At 43.0% G+C, this 16,888-nt stretch overlaps 1 protein-coding gene across 1 annotated transcript in view; it reads right to left on the bottom strand.

Annotated features, from left to right (window-relative positions):
* arhgap5 (Rho GTPase activating protein 5) overlaps positions 1–16,142 on the bottom strand; it is a 65,144-nt gene extending 49,002 nt beyond the window's left edge. Inside the window, exons 1-2 of the mRNA XM_061744413.1 lie at positions 15,835–16,142; positions 1,572–5,497 (exon numbers count right to left, since the gene is read on the bottom strand). Coding sequence (XP_061600397.1) covers positions 1,572–5,312 — 3,741 coding nt within the window. The 5' untranslated portion in view covers positions 5,313–5,497; positions 15,835–16,142. The remainder of the gene's footprint in view (positions 1–1,571; positions 5,498–15,834) is intronic.
* Between the last annotated feature and the right edge of the window lie 746 nt (positions 16,143–16,888).

Here is a 16,888-nt window from a genome sequence, read left to right as displayed (position 1 = left end):
GCACTTCTCCGTCCTTGGAGGTGTCGTCGTGTCTACAGGAGTTCCAGCTCCGTTCTGATAGGCCGGGATCAAACCCCGTCCATCCTCTACCTTTTGGTGTTTCTTTCACTGGCTTGTGTGATTATCTAAGACAGCTTCAATGTTCCAACAATGTCCTTCATTCATGACACCCATGTGGTGCCCGAGGACATTTCTCTAGCGATTTCCACAGTGTTTCCTCAGTTTGTGTAAGCGTGCATGTGGTACTCACGCATGTGAGTGCTAGTCCAAGCGGGACTGAGGCCACGTTTACACATAGTATTTACAAAAACGGATATTTCCCCCTCTACGTTTTGAAAAATACCATCATTTCCAGGAACCCGTATAAATATCTGTTAAGCTGCTATGAGCAGCCAAACCTACAGGGGGCAGTGTAACGAGAAGATAAAGTCATGCTAGCCAATCAGAATCCAGGAAAAAAACATCAACAAATGACACGAGTAACTTCCAGTTACTTCCAAGATGAACGAGAGTCTTTCGTTTGGAGTGACAGAGAAGTGGAGTTACTTTTAAGTGTGACGTTAGAATATAAAACAAGTAAAATATGAGAAAATATTGATGGTGGCCAAACAAATTGTAAACACAGGTGGCACACATGATGCTGGTGACGTTTCTGTCTCATAATGTGACGTTCTGAAGCCTAAATGTCCGTTTCTCTCCGTTTACAAGCAAACGTGAAGATGGAGTTTTTGCAAATCTCCACTTTGGCCAGAGTTTTCAGAAATGATCGTTTTTGGAAACTTTGAGCTTCGTTTTCGTGTAAACGAACGACCAGAATGCATGAAAAACACCACAGTTTTTGCTACGTGGAAACAGGGCCTGAGAGGGACTAAAGAATTATGATGGCGAAATTATTTTAGCTGAAAGAACATGTTCAGGTGTAGCTGTGGATGTCTTGTATCCTAGGAACCACAACACACTTGTTCTGGTGAGCAGTTGTGCAGCTCGCTTAACAACGCTCCCACAGGGAGGATAAAGAGATTAACTATTTATTGAGAACCTTTAAAAGTGGAGGCGGTTTACATCGCCTCTTTATACTTCAGCTTTGTGTGAAGCTGGAACGTGGAAGTGCCTGTATGTAATGTGTTAGCAGTAAAAGTACCGGGCCATGAAGAAACAACAGCACGGCTTCGTAATTATGGAAATTCAAGCAGACTTAACTTTGTTCAAGTGCCACGTTTCTTTAAATTAAAATGTATGCACGCGCGCGCACACGCTTATGTGGACAGAGCTCTACTGCCTTAAATAAAGCATCTTTTATTGCTTATCTGAGGCCTGCAGGGCACTGAGGCTCATAAACAAATTCAGAAAAGTGGCCATTCAGGCAATTATCAAATGGATTTATTCCCAGTATGAATCTCAGGCCTATAAAATGTGTTCACATGAAGACCCACGCAAGTTTGCTCGTACACAGATATACAAATACACTCTCTTCTGCTTTCGTTCACAAATTCAACCTTACGTGTCATGTCTTTGAAATTATGCTACAAGTTTATTCTGCCAGTGTGCCATGAATGAAGAAAAGCACTCACCTTTTTTGGTTCCTTTGGTGTCTTGGGTGTCTTCTTCTTCTTCATCTTCTTGTCCTCCTGCTCTGGATCAGAGGTAATGGCGGGATTGTCGATACCCCCTTTCCAGGGGTCGGCCGGAGAGAGCAGCGGGTCCTCCTCGCTGCCCCGGTGGGCTCTTCCCTTTTTCTTTTTCTGTGTCGCAGGACAAGACTCCTCGCCGTCACTGTCGGAGTGGAACCGTCTTTGGTAGGCCTTGGTTTTACTGAATAATATTTTAGAGCGATGCTTGTATTTTGATGGCCGCTTTGCAGCCTGAGACTTCCGATCAAAGCCGTTTTCCTCTTCTCTTCCTCCGTGGGGGCCTTGTAACCCACCAAAAGTGTATTTCATTTTGACCAGACGACCGTGCGTGTCCTCCGGCACTGCATATATCTCATCACTGGGGAAATTATGCAGACCCCTAGACCTGAGCAGGGTGTCTACGGGGTCTGCATAGTTGTCTGATGCTTCCACATCTTCAGCGTGTGTTCCCGGGCCACGCGGCACCCTGCGGTTGCTACGCATGCCAGCCTCAATGGTTTTAAGCAGGTTGGGATCCAGCTTTCTCACCGGCTTGGGGAGGACTGGTTTGGGTCGGACAGGTGGAGGCACTTTGTGGTTGCGTTCATGGTCTCCGATAGGTGTGCTATGAATGGGGTACTCATTCCCCTCAAGGTCAATTCGGTACTTGGCTCGCTCACTGGGTGTAGGGAGAAGCTGAACATCATCACCAATTGGACTGTAAGGAGGTGGGGCCTCATTATCTTCATCGGATTCTGGGTAATACGTGTTGTAGGCTGGGGAATGGCTATGGGGGGATGTAGGGAAGACGTCTTCACTGGCCCCAGTGGTGCACTCACGTGACGAGCTGTCAAAGAGGAAAGAACTCTCAATGCTTGGCTTCTTCTCTAGCACTTCATTGAAGAAAGGTGTAAAGACCTCTGTCTGTCGATGATACTGCGACAGGGAATAGAGCGCTGTAAATTTGGCTGCTATCTCTGTGGCAATGTGCTCCCCCTCTGTCATCAATTCCTTGATGGCATCATTCTCAAAGAAATCCGCTTGGCTGTCGGTGATTGCCACCATCTGGACGGGGATCACGTCCTGGACCTCGGCCAAAAACGCCCTCAGGGTTGCCATGGAAGCCTTGCGTTTAGCAGAATAAACCAGAATGTAGCCGTGCACCAGTTCATCTTTACGAACACCGATAGCAGAGTGGTAGGAGAGGACGGTGACCAGGATCCTCTTTCGGCTGTCCCCTATGATCTTGTCCAGTATGAGTGTGTTGCTCTGACCTGGGTGTCCTGCACTACAGCAATGTGAGTCTAGGAAAGGTGACAGGATGAGGTCAACACTGAAAGGATCCCAGCACATGGCACACATCACTATTCTAAGGTCAGTGTCCGACATGTCTTTGATTAAGGGCAGTGGGGCCAAGACATCGACGTTGTGCTTTAGCCCCTCCAGCACTGCCCGGAGCCCCTGCTTAATTTGGAACTCGGTGAATTTACGAGGAAAAGCCCCAGAGGGGATGTCGACAAAGGTGCACTGCAACTTGTTTGCCAGCTGTTGGCCCTGGTGTCTCAGGATAGGTATGTTTTTGCAAACGCTGTCTCTCTGATTTGCGAGGATAAGAATGAAAGGAAGTGGCTGAGCATATCTATCTCTTCGACTCTGGGCTATCTCTGCTCTGATCCTGCCTATGCAATCGCCAATGGAATTCAGAGATTCAATGGAGTTGAACACACAAAAGCAGCCGTGTGGCTTGAAAGTCGTGACCCACGTATGGCTGAAAAGCATGGTGGAATTGACATCCACGGGGAGAAGCTTCAGTTCATAAATTTTACCGTCTAGGGTGTATTCATCATCTGTGGATTGAGCTCGGATCTCATTGGCTAGTTCCTGTGACAGACCCTCCTTTCCCAGGAGGCAGAGGTTGATCTTATCAATGTTGGCACTACTATAGTAGAGGTAAGAGTGCCTGTGGTCAACTGGCACCAATCTGTTAGCCAAAACCTGTTCCACTTTCAGATCTATACAGTTCTGCCCGCTCAGGCATGTCTCTTTAGTGGGATGATACACAAAACCAATGTGTTTGAGAAGAAGTGATTCCCTATCTGGGGCGAGTTTTTGCAGTGCTCTGTATCTGGGTTCCTCGTTTAAAACACTGTGAATTTCAGTCATCTTGTCACAGCTGGGGGTTGCATTCAGGTCCAGGTCATAAAACAACTCAGCATGCTCAAAAAGCATTTCCTGAAAATCCTCTTTAGCCCTTTCAACTATTTCCTGCTGATGTCTACAGTAAACATCCCTCCTATCAGATTCTGTGATGTATTTGTAGGCCTCATCTTCCATGACGAAACACATGACTTCCTCCCAAGGCTGCCCTGGGCTGATAAAATGAACCCTGTCCAATGTCTTCTTGAACCTGTCTTTCATCTCCACCCTTCTTTTCTCAGAGAGGAGGTGTTGAACATGGTTATGGTAAATTCTCTCCCCATCAGGGGTGTCAAGAAGGTCAAAAGGTATCCTGCGGTCACTATTATCAATATGGTCCGTCTCGTCCCAGGGCGTCTGATCCAGTAACACAAACCAGTACTGGAAATCCGGCCGAGTGCGAATTACACTCTGTGCCTCGGGCCACGACAGATGTTCGATCTCCTCCAGGTTATTGAAGATGTTGTTGAGGGTTTTTGGCAGCGTCGTCAGGTATTCCTCCCTCCGCCTCCTAATGTGTTCCTGCTTGAGCTGTGCGATGTGCTTAGTGAACATGTTGCGTGCTTTCCTGGAGCCCTCCAGGAGGATGAATTCGTCATAGTCCGCTTGGCCCATCAGGTTATTTATCACAGTTTTCCAAGTGGTGTGGTAATCTCTCACTGAGTGCATTATCAGTTTCTCAAACCTATCTGTTACCGAGGCAGCAAGCTGTCGTTGGACTTTATAGGCCTCCAAATATGGCACAGTTTTTGGCTTTCCCCGCGTTTTGTCCAGCTGCTGGATAAGGGCATTGAAGCAGAGCTCTGTGTTGATGTTTGAGCGTCCTGACGTTTCAATCAGCATCACATTCTTCTTGCTGGCGACGAAACCCTGCAGGTCCCGCAGATGCTGGTCCACACACTCGTCACATTTTGTGGCAGCCACAACAATAGGCTTCTTCGACTTGACAATTTGGGAATACAGGCTGTTGACAAACTTCATTTGGTCATCAAATTTCCTATTGCAGCCCTTGCTAACGTCGACACAGAGCACAAAGCCATCGATGTTCAGTTTCCCATCTGGCATCTGCTTCTGGTCAAAGTCCTGTTCCAAGCCCAGTTGGTCCGTGCAAATGTACATGAGCTTCTCTGCCGACTGCAGCTTGGTGGCTGCAGCCCGTTTGGAGTACGGCTGCAGGTTTGTACTCCGATGCGGAAGAAATGTCTGGTCATCAATGAACTCTGTTTGTTCGATGACTTGGATTTTACATTCCAAACCTTCGTCCCCTCGATGGGACACGTCCCCCCAGTACAGGAAGTGGTCATTGTTAACCACACGCCCACCAAAGTCTATTGTGCTGAGCACAGACGTGTGTTCGGAGTAGTAATTGTCCGCTTCAGGACGCACATATCTATTGCATAAGCAGGACTTGCCCACGCCACAATTGCCCTTCTCCTTCTCCGTCCCCGAGAGGCCAACCACGCTGACGGCAAACGTTGGGGGGCGGGCATCCTTGTTCTTGGCCATTATATCCCCCAACTCATTGCTAACTTTATTACTTTCAGGAAAAAAGGTCACGGTATCATTCCAGTTCTTCTGGTCAGTTGCTCGGAGGTACTGTCATGTCTTTTAGATCCAGAATGCACTCCTCTCAGTTTCTGTCATACTCTTTGAGATGGGATAGAGCGCCAGATTCATCTTCTGTCACCTCCCTGCAAGATAGGAAATTCACAATTAGAAGAAAAAAAAAGGTCCAACAAAGACTACATCCATTCAGTTTGATTTATTCTCACAACTTATAATAATAATAAAATAATAATTAATAAAATTATACATGGCTCTTTGTTTCTCTGCTAAGCTGTTAAAGATTTACAGGACTGTCTCAGAAAATGTTAATATTGTGATAAAGTTCTTTATTTTCTGTAATGCAATTAAAAAAACATAATACATTCCCAGAATATTCTAATTTTTTTAAATAGGATATTTGAGTTTTCTTAAGCTGTAAGCCATGATCAGCAATATTAAAATAATAAAAGGCTTGCAATATTTCAGTTGATTTGTAATGAATCCAGAATGTATGACTTGTTTTTTTTGCATTACAGAAAATCACAATATTCTAGTTTCCTGAGACAGTCCTGTATATGAACATGTGTGCATGATGTATTCATTCCTGCATAAAGTGAGAGTGGTTTATTCAGAATTACATAAAGACTTTAAGTGTGATCTTTTCTACATTTGATAAGCTTGTATGTATCTGTGCATATATATGTATAAATAAATACATGTATGCTGTTTAAGCTATCACAAACCAGCATCTTTGAAATCAGAAAAACAAAATCAGCTTGTTACTTTTTTTTTTTGTTTTAAGCTGCAATATCAAAATGGTCTTCAAGAAACGCAAGTGTGACGTTAACATTTATATAAGAGAAGGGAGATTAATTCAATCATGTGCTCTGCAATGTCACTTCTCCCCTTGCACAGGAAAAAAATGGACAGCTTTCAACCAATTTGTGCCGACACAAGATAAAAATGGCATGCAATTCCAGCCCTTTGACAGCCACTGACCTAGAAAATATTTGCTTTGCTACGAGAATGAAAAATGGAAGATAAAGCAGTTCAGCTACCATCGCCATCATCAGCGGGTTGAACCTAAACTCCTCATTATTTTGCCTCTTGTTGTCTTTGTATTGTTTGTAATAGTAATAGTTGTTTAACCTGCCAGATAAGACGTCTGGATTATTAAGTAAATCATTGACCTGCTTTCACCTCTGGTTTCATTTTTACAACCAGGAAAAATAGAAAGTTAACTCATTTGATTATTTCACTACGAAATAATTACTGCTTTCAAAAAAAGACTGCCAGTGATATGGAGGGTCAAATACGTCTGAACTTTAAACACGATCTAACTCTTTTCATCTTCTAGCGGAGCAGTGGCAACCAACAAATAACACTGTACACACGACTTACAGGACTGTCTCAGAAAATTAGAATATTGTGATAAAGTTCTTTATTTTCTGTAATGCAATTAAAAAAACAAAAATGTCATACATTTGTAAGCCATGATCAGCAATATTAAAATAATAAAAGGCTTGCAATATTTTAGTTGATTTGTAATGAATCCAGAATGTATAACATTTTTGGTTTTTTTTTAATTGCATTACAGAAAATAAAGAACTTTATCACAATATTCTAATTTTCTGAGACAGTCCTGTAAACTAGAACTGTATGAGTCTAAATACGAAGAGGATGCCACCTATACTCTTCAGTTACGGACATGTGAGCATTTACTCTTGTGGTGAAGATCATTCGGACAGATGAAAAACATGGAAATCATTGTCAGAAGTGAAACTGATTGAACTATTTTTATTTTGTGCATTTCTGTATTTCAGGAAGAAGCAAGGCAGCCTGGGAGATCCTGTCAATAAGAACAGCACTGAGCGCACGCTCCACACGACCGCTCCTTCCTTCCACAGCATTCTCAATATGATGGTTAAAGATACAGGACTGTCTCAGAAAATTAGAATATTGTGATTTTCTGTAATGCACTTACAAAAACAAAAATGTCATACATTACAAATCAACTGAAATATTGGCATATATATATATATATATATATATATATATATATATATATATATATATATATATATATATGGCTTACAGCTTAAGATTCCCAGAATATTCTAATTTATTGAGATAGGATATTTGAGTTTTCTTAAGCTGTAAGCCATGATCAGCAATATTAAAATAATAGAAGGCTTGCAATATTTCAGTTGATTTGTAATTAATCCAGAATGTATGACATTTTTGCATTACAGAAAATAAAGAACTTTATCACAATATTCTAATTTTCTGAGACTGTCCTGTATGCGAGCCTTTTCAATCGTGCGGAGGCGTGAGATGATCCGTGCACTTTATCCAGGACGCACAGCTCATTCTTCACTAAGCTAGTAGAAAGAGAAACCGCCAGGACACCCTGGAAAACAAAGCTTCTCTCAGGAAGGTGAGAACAATAAATCCGTCTCCCCACAAGTGCACACACTCCAACACCTCCTGTGCTCTTGGGTCGGGCAGATTTTGTGTTGCATTTTTGTACCAAATTATTACTTTTCGTCCCCCACCCCCCGGTCATCCCGTTGCTGCTTCCACCTGCCTGCTGTGTTGTTGACGTCCCCGACCCCCCAGTCTGGCATTCGGCAGGAGGGTCCCCCCTTATGAGCCTGGTCCCGGTCCAGGTTTCTTCCTCCTAAAGGGGAGTTTTTCTTGCCACTGTTTGGCTTAAGGTTTTTCTCCCACTAGGGGAGTTTTTACCTGCCATTGTTTATGTAATAATTGCTCGGGGGTTTATGTTCTGGTCTCTGAAAGCGTCTAGAGACAACATCTTTTGTATTAGACACTATAGAAATAAAATTGAATCGAATACAAAATGATTAACCTGTTAGAATGGTCAGATTTATGATCGTTTGTTGACATTTTCACAAAATCATCAAAGCAATAGTTAGCGGTAGGAAGTGTTGTCAGCAGATCTGGACCACACCCAGCACTGGTTTGCAGCTGCAGAGGAGCTGAGCAGCCGGTCTGGCAGGTTTAGCAAACTCAACTCGCTGCTGCGCTAGCGGCTCAACAGCTACAGACACCACACTCTCCTGTAGCACAAAGTTGGAGAACACTAATGCAATGATGCTATTGTTGAAATATTAACTTCAGACTTACAGTAGAGAAGGCAGAATAATGCTTACGTTTCCCTCTGTGGTCTACGAGCAGCAACAAACAACAGAGTTAATATTTAGGATCAAACTGAGAATCTCTTTTTGTTAACAACACTCAGGAAACTTGACCTGGTCAGCTAAACTCTCCATGAACTAAAACTGTATCCTACAAACACTTAAATATGTCAAATTCCTCACATTCCCCTCTGAAATGGGACCGTCTGTGCTGAACCATTGAAGTCATGATCAAACATAACACAATGACTGACGGGTAACGTGAGGAAACATCGCTCATCCTTTTACCATATTCGTCTGGGAAAACCTGCATCCTTGAATTCACACAAATGTCACGTCAGCACTTGTCACCTATCTAAAGGCTTTTGCTGACCAATCCCATCCCACATCCCAGCAGACTCCTCCCTTACAGCGGCCCAGGACTAAAGCAGGCAGTCATAACGCTGAAGCTGATCGGTGTCAACGCACACGTTCAACAGTTCAACACGTTCTCAAGGATTAAAACTAACGTTTAGAAATAGAGGGAATGCATTGACGTCACTTTCCCACTGGACCACACCCCTTTACTCGCGCTGTGGCAAAAAGGGTTGAAACTAGTGGAGAAGACGGGATAACAGCCGATTATCGGCTTAAATTAGCGTCAGTTGGACTTGACAGTGACCCGTACAGTTACCCCAAGAACCAGTGGTCCATGGACATTAATATTTGGTAGTTACCAAGAACCAGTGGTCCATGGACATGAATATTTTGGTACAGTTACCAAGAACCAGTGGTCCATGGACATTTATATTTGGCCACGAATCAAGTTTCTGATATTTATATGTACTTAATTTCTACGCCGGGGAAATACACGAAGCAAAGCTTGAAGGCATACAAAAGTATTGACGCTTGGTCCGACTTCAAGGCAGGATTTGTTGTAGAAATTAAAGGGAAAGTTCGTTTTTTTACAACCTGGACCTTATTTCTGGCATTTTCTATGGTCGTATACTCACCCAGGCAAGTTTGGTGTAATTTGGAGTCCTTCGGAAGATATTAGGAGTTTTGTGCGAGCTGCTTCTCCATATAAAGGTAGTGAACGGGGCACAGCGGGACACAGACGATGCAGCGTCTAAATAACACATGATTGCCACGAAACTCGTTCATTTCTTTTGTGAATCACTAGATCTGCTTCCAGGACCTGTTGTCTACATCCGGGGCTGTGTGTGTAACAAATAAATCAGTTTGTAAACAAGACCTCTGAACTCATGACGTCATCTCTGTGCGCGCACTCTGTCCTCCGTTCAGTGAGCTCTTCAGCCGTATATTCAATTCAATTTTATTTATATAGCGTCTAATACAACAGATGTTATCTCTAGACGCTTTCCAGAGATCCAGAACATGAACATAAACATAAACATAAATATAAACCCCCGAGCAATTATTATATAAACAATGGCAGGTAAAAACTCCCATAGTGGGAGAAAAGCCTTAAGCCAAACAGTGGCAAGAAAAACTCCCCTTTAGGAGGGAAGAAACCTTGAGCAGGACCAGGCTCATAAGGGGGGACCCTCCTGCCGAAGGCCAGACCGGGGGAGTCAGGGGCATCAGCAGCACACAGCAGGCATGTGGAAGCAGCAGCGGGATGACCAGAGGGGGGTGCAGGCAGGTGGAAGCAGCAACAGCAGACATCCACTCTCTATACTCTGGCTCAAAACGGTAAGGACGTCCAACATATTCAAAGTCGTCGTCCACAACCTCAGAATTTGACAAATATTCAGACATGTTTCAAATAACTAACAGTAAACTAACAGTAGCGAACTCCAGCTGTACACAGAGCTGTGTCTGCGATGCGCACACAGAGATGACGGCATGCAGGTCAGAGGTCTTGTTTACAAACTGATTTATTTGTTACACACACAGCCCCGGATGTAGACAACAGGTCCTGGAAGCAGATCTAGTGATTCATAAAATAAATGAACGAGTTTCGCGGCAATCATGTGTTATTTAGACGCTGCATCGTCTGTGTCCCGCTGTGCCCCATCCGCTACCATTATATGGAGAAGCGGCTCGCACAAAACTCCTAATATCTTCCGAAGGACTCCAAATGACACCAAACTTGCCTGGGTGAGTATACGACCATAAAAAATGCCAGAAATAAGGTCCAGGTTGTAAAAAAACAAACTTTCCCTTTAAAGTGATGAGGACACCGAACTTTATGATTTGACCGTTTAACGTTAGCTACCCAAAAATCTAACATTAAGTAATACAAAATGGGAACCACAAATCCACGTTTCGGTGCCTTGAATCCAGCGATCCATTTGTCTGTCTTAAGCTTAATCAGAAGGTAAAACAGTGTTATCACAGAAATCCGCTTTTTGGCCGTATCTGAGCCAGAAACGTTCATTTTGCACCTGAAACACATGTAAATGGTTTTCTGAGTCCAATAATGAAGGGAGTCACTAAAAACAACTATATAGGCTCCCCCCAATTCACAGAAACACCTGGATTCCCGGCACCGAAACGTGGATTTTCGGCTCCCATTTTGTATCAGGTAGTGTAAAAAGATAACTCTGATTTCTTGCTAAATATATGAGTACAGTCGATCGCACAACAGCTCTTTCCCATTTCAGATGTTTTCAAGTGCTCAAACTGAAAGTTTACGCTGCCACTCTGCCTTTCTGACACTCAGTGGGTGAAACCCGCTGTGAAGTCGCATCTGTGACGTCATGCACATTCCCTCTATAGAAGAACAAACAATTAGCTGCATGAGAAACACCTGTATGGAGGCTGTGATTATCTTCCCACCATCAGCTCACGCAGGACTGGTGCAGCTCTTCCAGCTGACGGGGGATTCGTGCACCGTGATCAGTCCACTCACAGGGAGGACACAGGGGGATTAAGGCTTCCGTTGGGGAGCTTGTTTTAGATATGAATAAATGCTGTTAAGCCTTAAAACACAACCAAATACAATGTCAAGGACAATAAACCTCTTTCAGCTGATCCATCTGGAATTTAAAACAGAGAAAGAAAAGAAAAACAAAAGAGAAATGGAGCCTAAATGGAGAAGCGGGGTTCCGCCGTGGAGGAGCATCTGTTTGAGATGAGGCGACGCTGATTCAAGGTGATTCTGGTACAGAGATTCCTCCTACCGAATGAACGACTTAACAAAACCCACGAGCAAGAAACGCACCGCCTTCTCCAAAACAACCCTGAGCTCGGCAGCCGGAGAAAAACATTACATCTCATCCACTCTACTTAAAATAAATCATTAAAGCAAAGTAAGAGCTCTCAGAGTACACTCAGCTCGTCTCACAGGATTTCTCATTTTCAGCATTTGAATGTAAGAACTCTTGTTTAATTACCAGTTACCGATATTTAACAGGGAAAGGATGCAAAACCCTCGATATTAAATATTATTTTCAATGTCCGGTAGGATCTGAGAGACCAAACAAAACCTAACCCACAAAACTCTCCCTTTCAAAATCAAATACCTCAAAACAGGATCTGAGATCTAAAAATAGGTTTGAGAGATAATCAGTCAGGTGTACAATGATTAAGTTTATCTACCTAGAAACTGTAAGAGACAATACACCTTTCTGTCATTTTAAAACTGATCAACTAATATATACTTCTAATTTCTATTTAAAACTACATCTTCATCACATTGCTTATTTTTGTACACACCAATACAAGGCATTTTTACAAACAAATGTGCTGTTTTCCCTTAATTTTAACCACTTTTTGTAACAAAACACCATGTAGACTCAACATTATCCTTATTTTTAAGATGTAAACCAGGCATCAAGTTGGGGATTGAGGAAAAAAAGCCCTAAAACCGTCAGTCAGTCAGTGAAAATGATGAATGGGGACCTCTGGGGTCATTTGAGCTGGTTACTGGTTTTAGGGAGACTGGGGAAATAATGGCCTGTACTTGGTACAGACAACAAATAATAGCCATATTTCCACACAGGTGAGTCTCCCTTACAAACAATGCACATTTCTGTAACTCTACGTTAGAGAACATTTTATGGAGGGAGGTCTGCCAAAGGCTGGAAGAAATCCCTGAGGAAGAGAGTTTGGATAAAAGCCGGACTACGCCTTTAATGAGAGTTTTGGAGAGTAGCAGGAGCTGCTGGAGCTGCAGCAGCCGGGACCGTCCACGGCGTGCGGGGCCGCAGCTGCGGGACCGGCCCACCGTAGGGTCGCCACCCGTCCCTTGAAATACGGAATTGTTACGTAATTGGGAATTAAAAGTTCCTTTCCTTTACCTTCCTTTACCATTCGTAGTAAATTCAACTAAAGGTGAAACAAATATATTACTTCCCACTACATTCAAAGTGAGATATTTCAAGCCTTTATTTGTTATAATTTTGGTGATTATGGCTCACAGTTAATGAAAACCCCAAATAAAAAAATCTCTATAGCCTAGTATGAAATCAATAAACAATTCAAATCATCAAAATTATAACAAATAAAAGGTTTAACACATCTTGCTTTGCATGTAATGAGACTATGTAATATATTAGTTTCACTTTTTAAGTTGAATTATTGAAATAAATTAACTTTTACACCATATTCTAATTTCCCGACCTTCACCTGTAGGTTATATTCTACATCTGGGCTGATGTGGACGTACAGTAGCATAGGAGGATATTTCAGTCTCTAGTATGGTTGGCTGTCTGTACATTCATGCAAGTTCAATGCTATTAAGGCACTTTAAACTTTAAATCAAAGCATTTTGTTTTTTCATATAAAATAAATACATTTCTATGTAGTTTAGAAGTTTTGGGGATGTCCCTTTTTATTGGCGCCTGCACTGCTGAAATCAGGGCGTCCCTTATCTGTATTAGTGAAAGGTGGATGAGAGGAGGATACTGGTCCAGCTGAACTCCATCATGAACAACCCTCTCACCCCTGACATGACACCGTGGGAGAATCAGCAGCTCCTTCAGCCAAACACTGCTCCACCTGCTGCTGCTCCACCCGCTAGAGAAGGAACCGCAGGTCCTTCATCCCCACAGCCATCACACTCTACAACAACCAACTCTAGTCACTCAAGTGCAATAACCTGCTTTCTGAAAGCACCACCTGTATATTTGCTCCGTTTAATTATGTGTGTGTGTGTGTGTGTGTGTGTATATATATATATATATATATATATATATATATATATATATATATTTCATTTTTGTAAATGGCTTTTCTTCAAGTAATGCCTCACGTCATTCCACAAGTATAAGATCATATATAAGTGATTATAACATAAACGCATTGACGATGACTATACATTGTTTGAATTGGTTGATGCTATTTAAAGAAGGTATGATTTTGTATTGTAATGCATTACATCTAAATGATTCGGAATGACTGTAACCTTAATGTGAGTATGAAAAGGAGCACTGGTCTTATTTGTATATTTTGTAGTAGAATTTCCTTTTTTTTTTTTTTTTACTTTTTTTCTTTTCTATGTTTCTTTTCTTTTTCTTTATTACCTCTTTAGGTTTGCTTTTAATTTTTATCATATACTGTATGATATGTGTCGGATCCCAGGAAGAATAGCTGCAGTTTTGCTGCAGCTAATGGGGATCCAAATAAAACCATAAATTACAAGTACAGTTTAAAGTGCAATAACCTTCTCTCTCTAAATGCATCACTGGTATTTTTGTCTCTTTGCACATGTATATATTATTCGTTTTTAGGGTTTAGTACTTCTTTTGTGCGTTGCTCATTTTTATATTGCTCTTTTTAATTACTTAGCTATTTATTGGTTATTTTTTTAGTATATACCTTTTTCATACCTTCGTGTACATTTTGTAAAAATGGTCGAGCGTGTGTTTGTTTGCTGCTGCGCAAGTGAAATTCCCCTCTGGGGGATCAATAAAGTTTATTCTATTCTATTCTCCCCCCTGACCCCCGGGGCTGCCTGCTGCCAATTAGGGGGGTTTAGTTTTTGCTTTGTTTTTTTATCCATTTTTCTTCTACTTTACGTTTGAAACCGACTGAGGAACGCAGTTGCACATGTTAGTCCGCGGGCCAGAACCCAAAATTTCACTTGTCAGCACCACTCAAGGTGACCAAACTTACTTGTGATTTTTGAAAACATCCATGTCTGTAGATGATATTCTGGTCTGATAACCTTCCTGAGTGGCAGCTGGATCATAGTTATCAGCTCATGAAGTTCAGAAAATTACATTTTAGATGCTGCTGCATATCCTGGTTTAGACTCACGTACAGGAAATCTGTCAATGTTTCACTATATTGTCTTTGGTATCATTTTAAATTGGACATTTTAAGCATTCATTCAAGCTAAGATGTCAATCTTTCTGACCAACATAGAGGTCACTGCAGCTCTTTAAACTATAAACAACACACATTTTTACACCATTTTCGCCTAAATGATATACTATCTTTTAGCCCTGTGTCATCTAGGAACAACAGAGACACAAAATACAAAAACTGGAATACTCACAGGACCATAAGGATTCAGGAAATGTATAATATACCCCTACTATATCATTGTTGCAGGTCATTGTGAGCCTTAAACTAGAGGAGCATCATTAGGCTCCTATGAAACTATAAATGTCACAAACTGGTCTTTATCTGCAGATACAGGATGATCCAGCTGCCACTCAGGAAGGTTATCAGACCAAAATATCATCTATAGACATGGATATTTTTAAATTATACGTAAGTTTTGTGACTTTGAGTGGTGCTGATATCTGGTCTGGAACATGGACTATGTTTGCTGGTCCCATCCCAGAACAGAACCAGAACAGAACCAGCACAGAACCACACACACCCCGCTGGGAACACTGGGGAGCAGGAACCTCCACTTTAACCAGTTTAAACCCAGTAACACAGCGATAACAGGGACGACGTGAAGGTGATTTATGGTTCCGCGTCACACCGACGCAGAGCCTACGCCGTAGGCTCTGCGTCGGTGTGACGCTGAACCATAAATCAGCGTTACACCAACGCAGAGCCTAACGCGGAACCATAAATCAGCTCCACCTGAGCGGTGTGGGTGTCACGTCGACCCGTAAATAATCCAGAGAAACCGACCGAGGCCCGGCCCGGCCCGGTTCGGCCCGGTTCGGCCTGGCCCAGCCCGGTTCGGCCCCACCAACAGAACCAACACCTTCCCCAGCACTAGCTTTCTCCGTTAGCTGCTAGCCTAGCAGCAGCTAGGCGGCTAGCGCTAGCCTGGGCTCAGATTCCTAGGGGGGGAACAGAACCGAGCCCGGGCCACTGCACCGAACCCGACCCCCCTCCCAACCCGGTTCTGCTGAGCCACCCCCCCGCTGCTGAGACCCGGGAGGACTCCCGGAGGTCCGGGCGGAACCCACCTCGGAACACGGTCCTGCCCGGTCCAGAAGCTCCAGCAGGACATTCCTGCCCCGGTGGGGAGGGACCCGGACCTCGGTGATCCTGGTGATCCTGGTCCCGCTGGTCCCGTTGGTCCCGGCTCGGCCAGCACCAGCACCGGTCCTGGTCCTGGTCCCGGCTGGGTCTGAGGGAGCGGTCCGGTCCCGGATGGGGGTTCGGGAGCAGCAGCAGCGGAGCTGCGTTTACTGTGTTAGGTATGCTGGAAGCTGAAAGCTGAGACCTGGAGAGGAGGGGGGTGTTCCTCCTCTTCCTCCTCTTCCTCCCGCAGCCTCAGCAGCGCTACCAAGCGGTAATGGAGACTCCCTCTCCCTCTCTCACTCTCTGTCAAAGTTGTTCCTGTGTCTATGGCCCAATCCCAATAGACCCCCTACTAGGGCTGTTCGATTTTGCCCAAAAATAAAATCTCGATTTTTTTCTCTCAAAATCCGATTTTCGATTACGATTATTTTGTGAATTGACAAAAGGCAAATAAATTATTTCAAATATGCAGTTTTTTTATTGAACATTTGCCCCATTGGGCTTTAAGTGCAAACTTTGCTCTTATTAAACCAAAAATGAATGAATAAAGTGCAAAACTCTGTAAAATAAGTTGAAAAAAAGATTTAAAAAATATAATAATATATTACGGACTATTATTTTTACATTTGAAAAAAATAAAATAATGCGTGGCCACGCATTAATATCTCGTGGCCACGAGTTATTAATGCGTGGCCACGAGATAATCAATGCGTGGCCACGAGATCATTAATGCGTGGCCACGAGTTATTAATGTGTGGCCACGAGTTATTAATGTGTGGCCACGCATTATTTTATTTTTTTCAAATGTCACATGTTATTACTACACTCGCCATGACAATACTCTTGCTCTTTAATATAAATAGACGATTACTAATGATGAATAACCATCCCACACAGGGGGTTGCATCCACGAAGTCCAGACAGTAGGTTATAATGCCATCCACGAGTAAAATAATGCATGGGCACGAGATACATAATGCGTGGCCACGCATTGAT

Source organism: Cololabis saira, chromosome 16, assembly GCF_033807715.1.
Source record: "Cololabis saira isolate AMF1-May2022 chromosome 16, fColSai1.1, whole genome shotgun sequence".
Lineage (NCBI taxonomy): Eukaryota > Metazoa > Chordata > Actinopteri > Beloniformes > Belonidae > Cololabis > Cololabis saira.
Note: the sequence above shows the minus strand (reverse complement) of the source record. Positions and strands in the feature narration are given on the sequence as shown.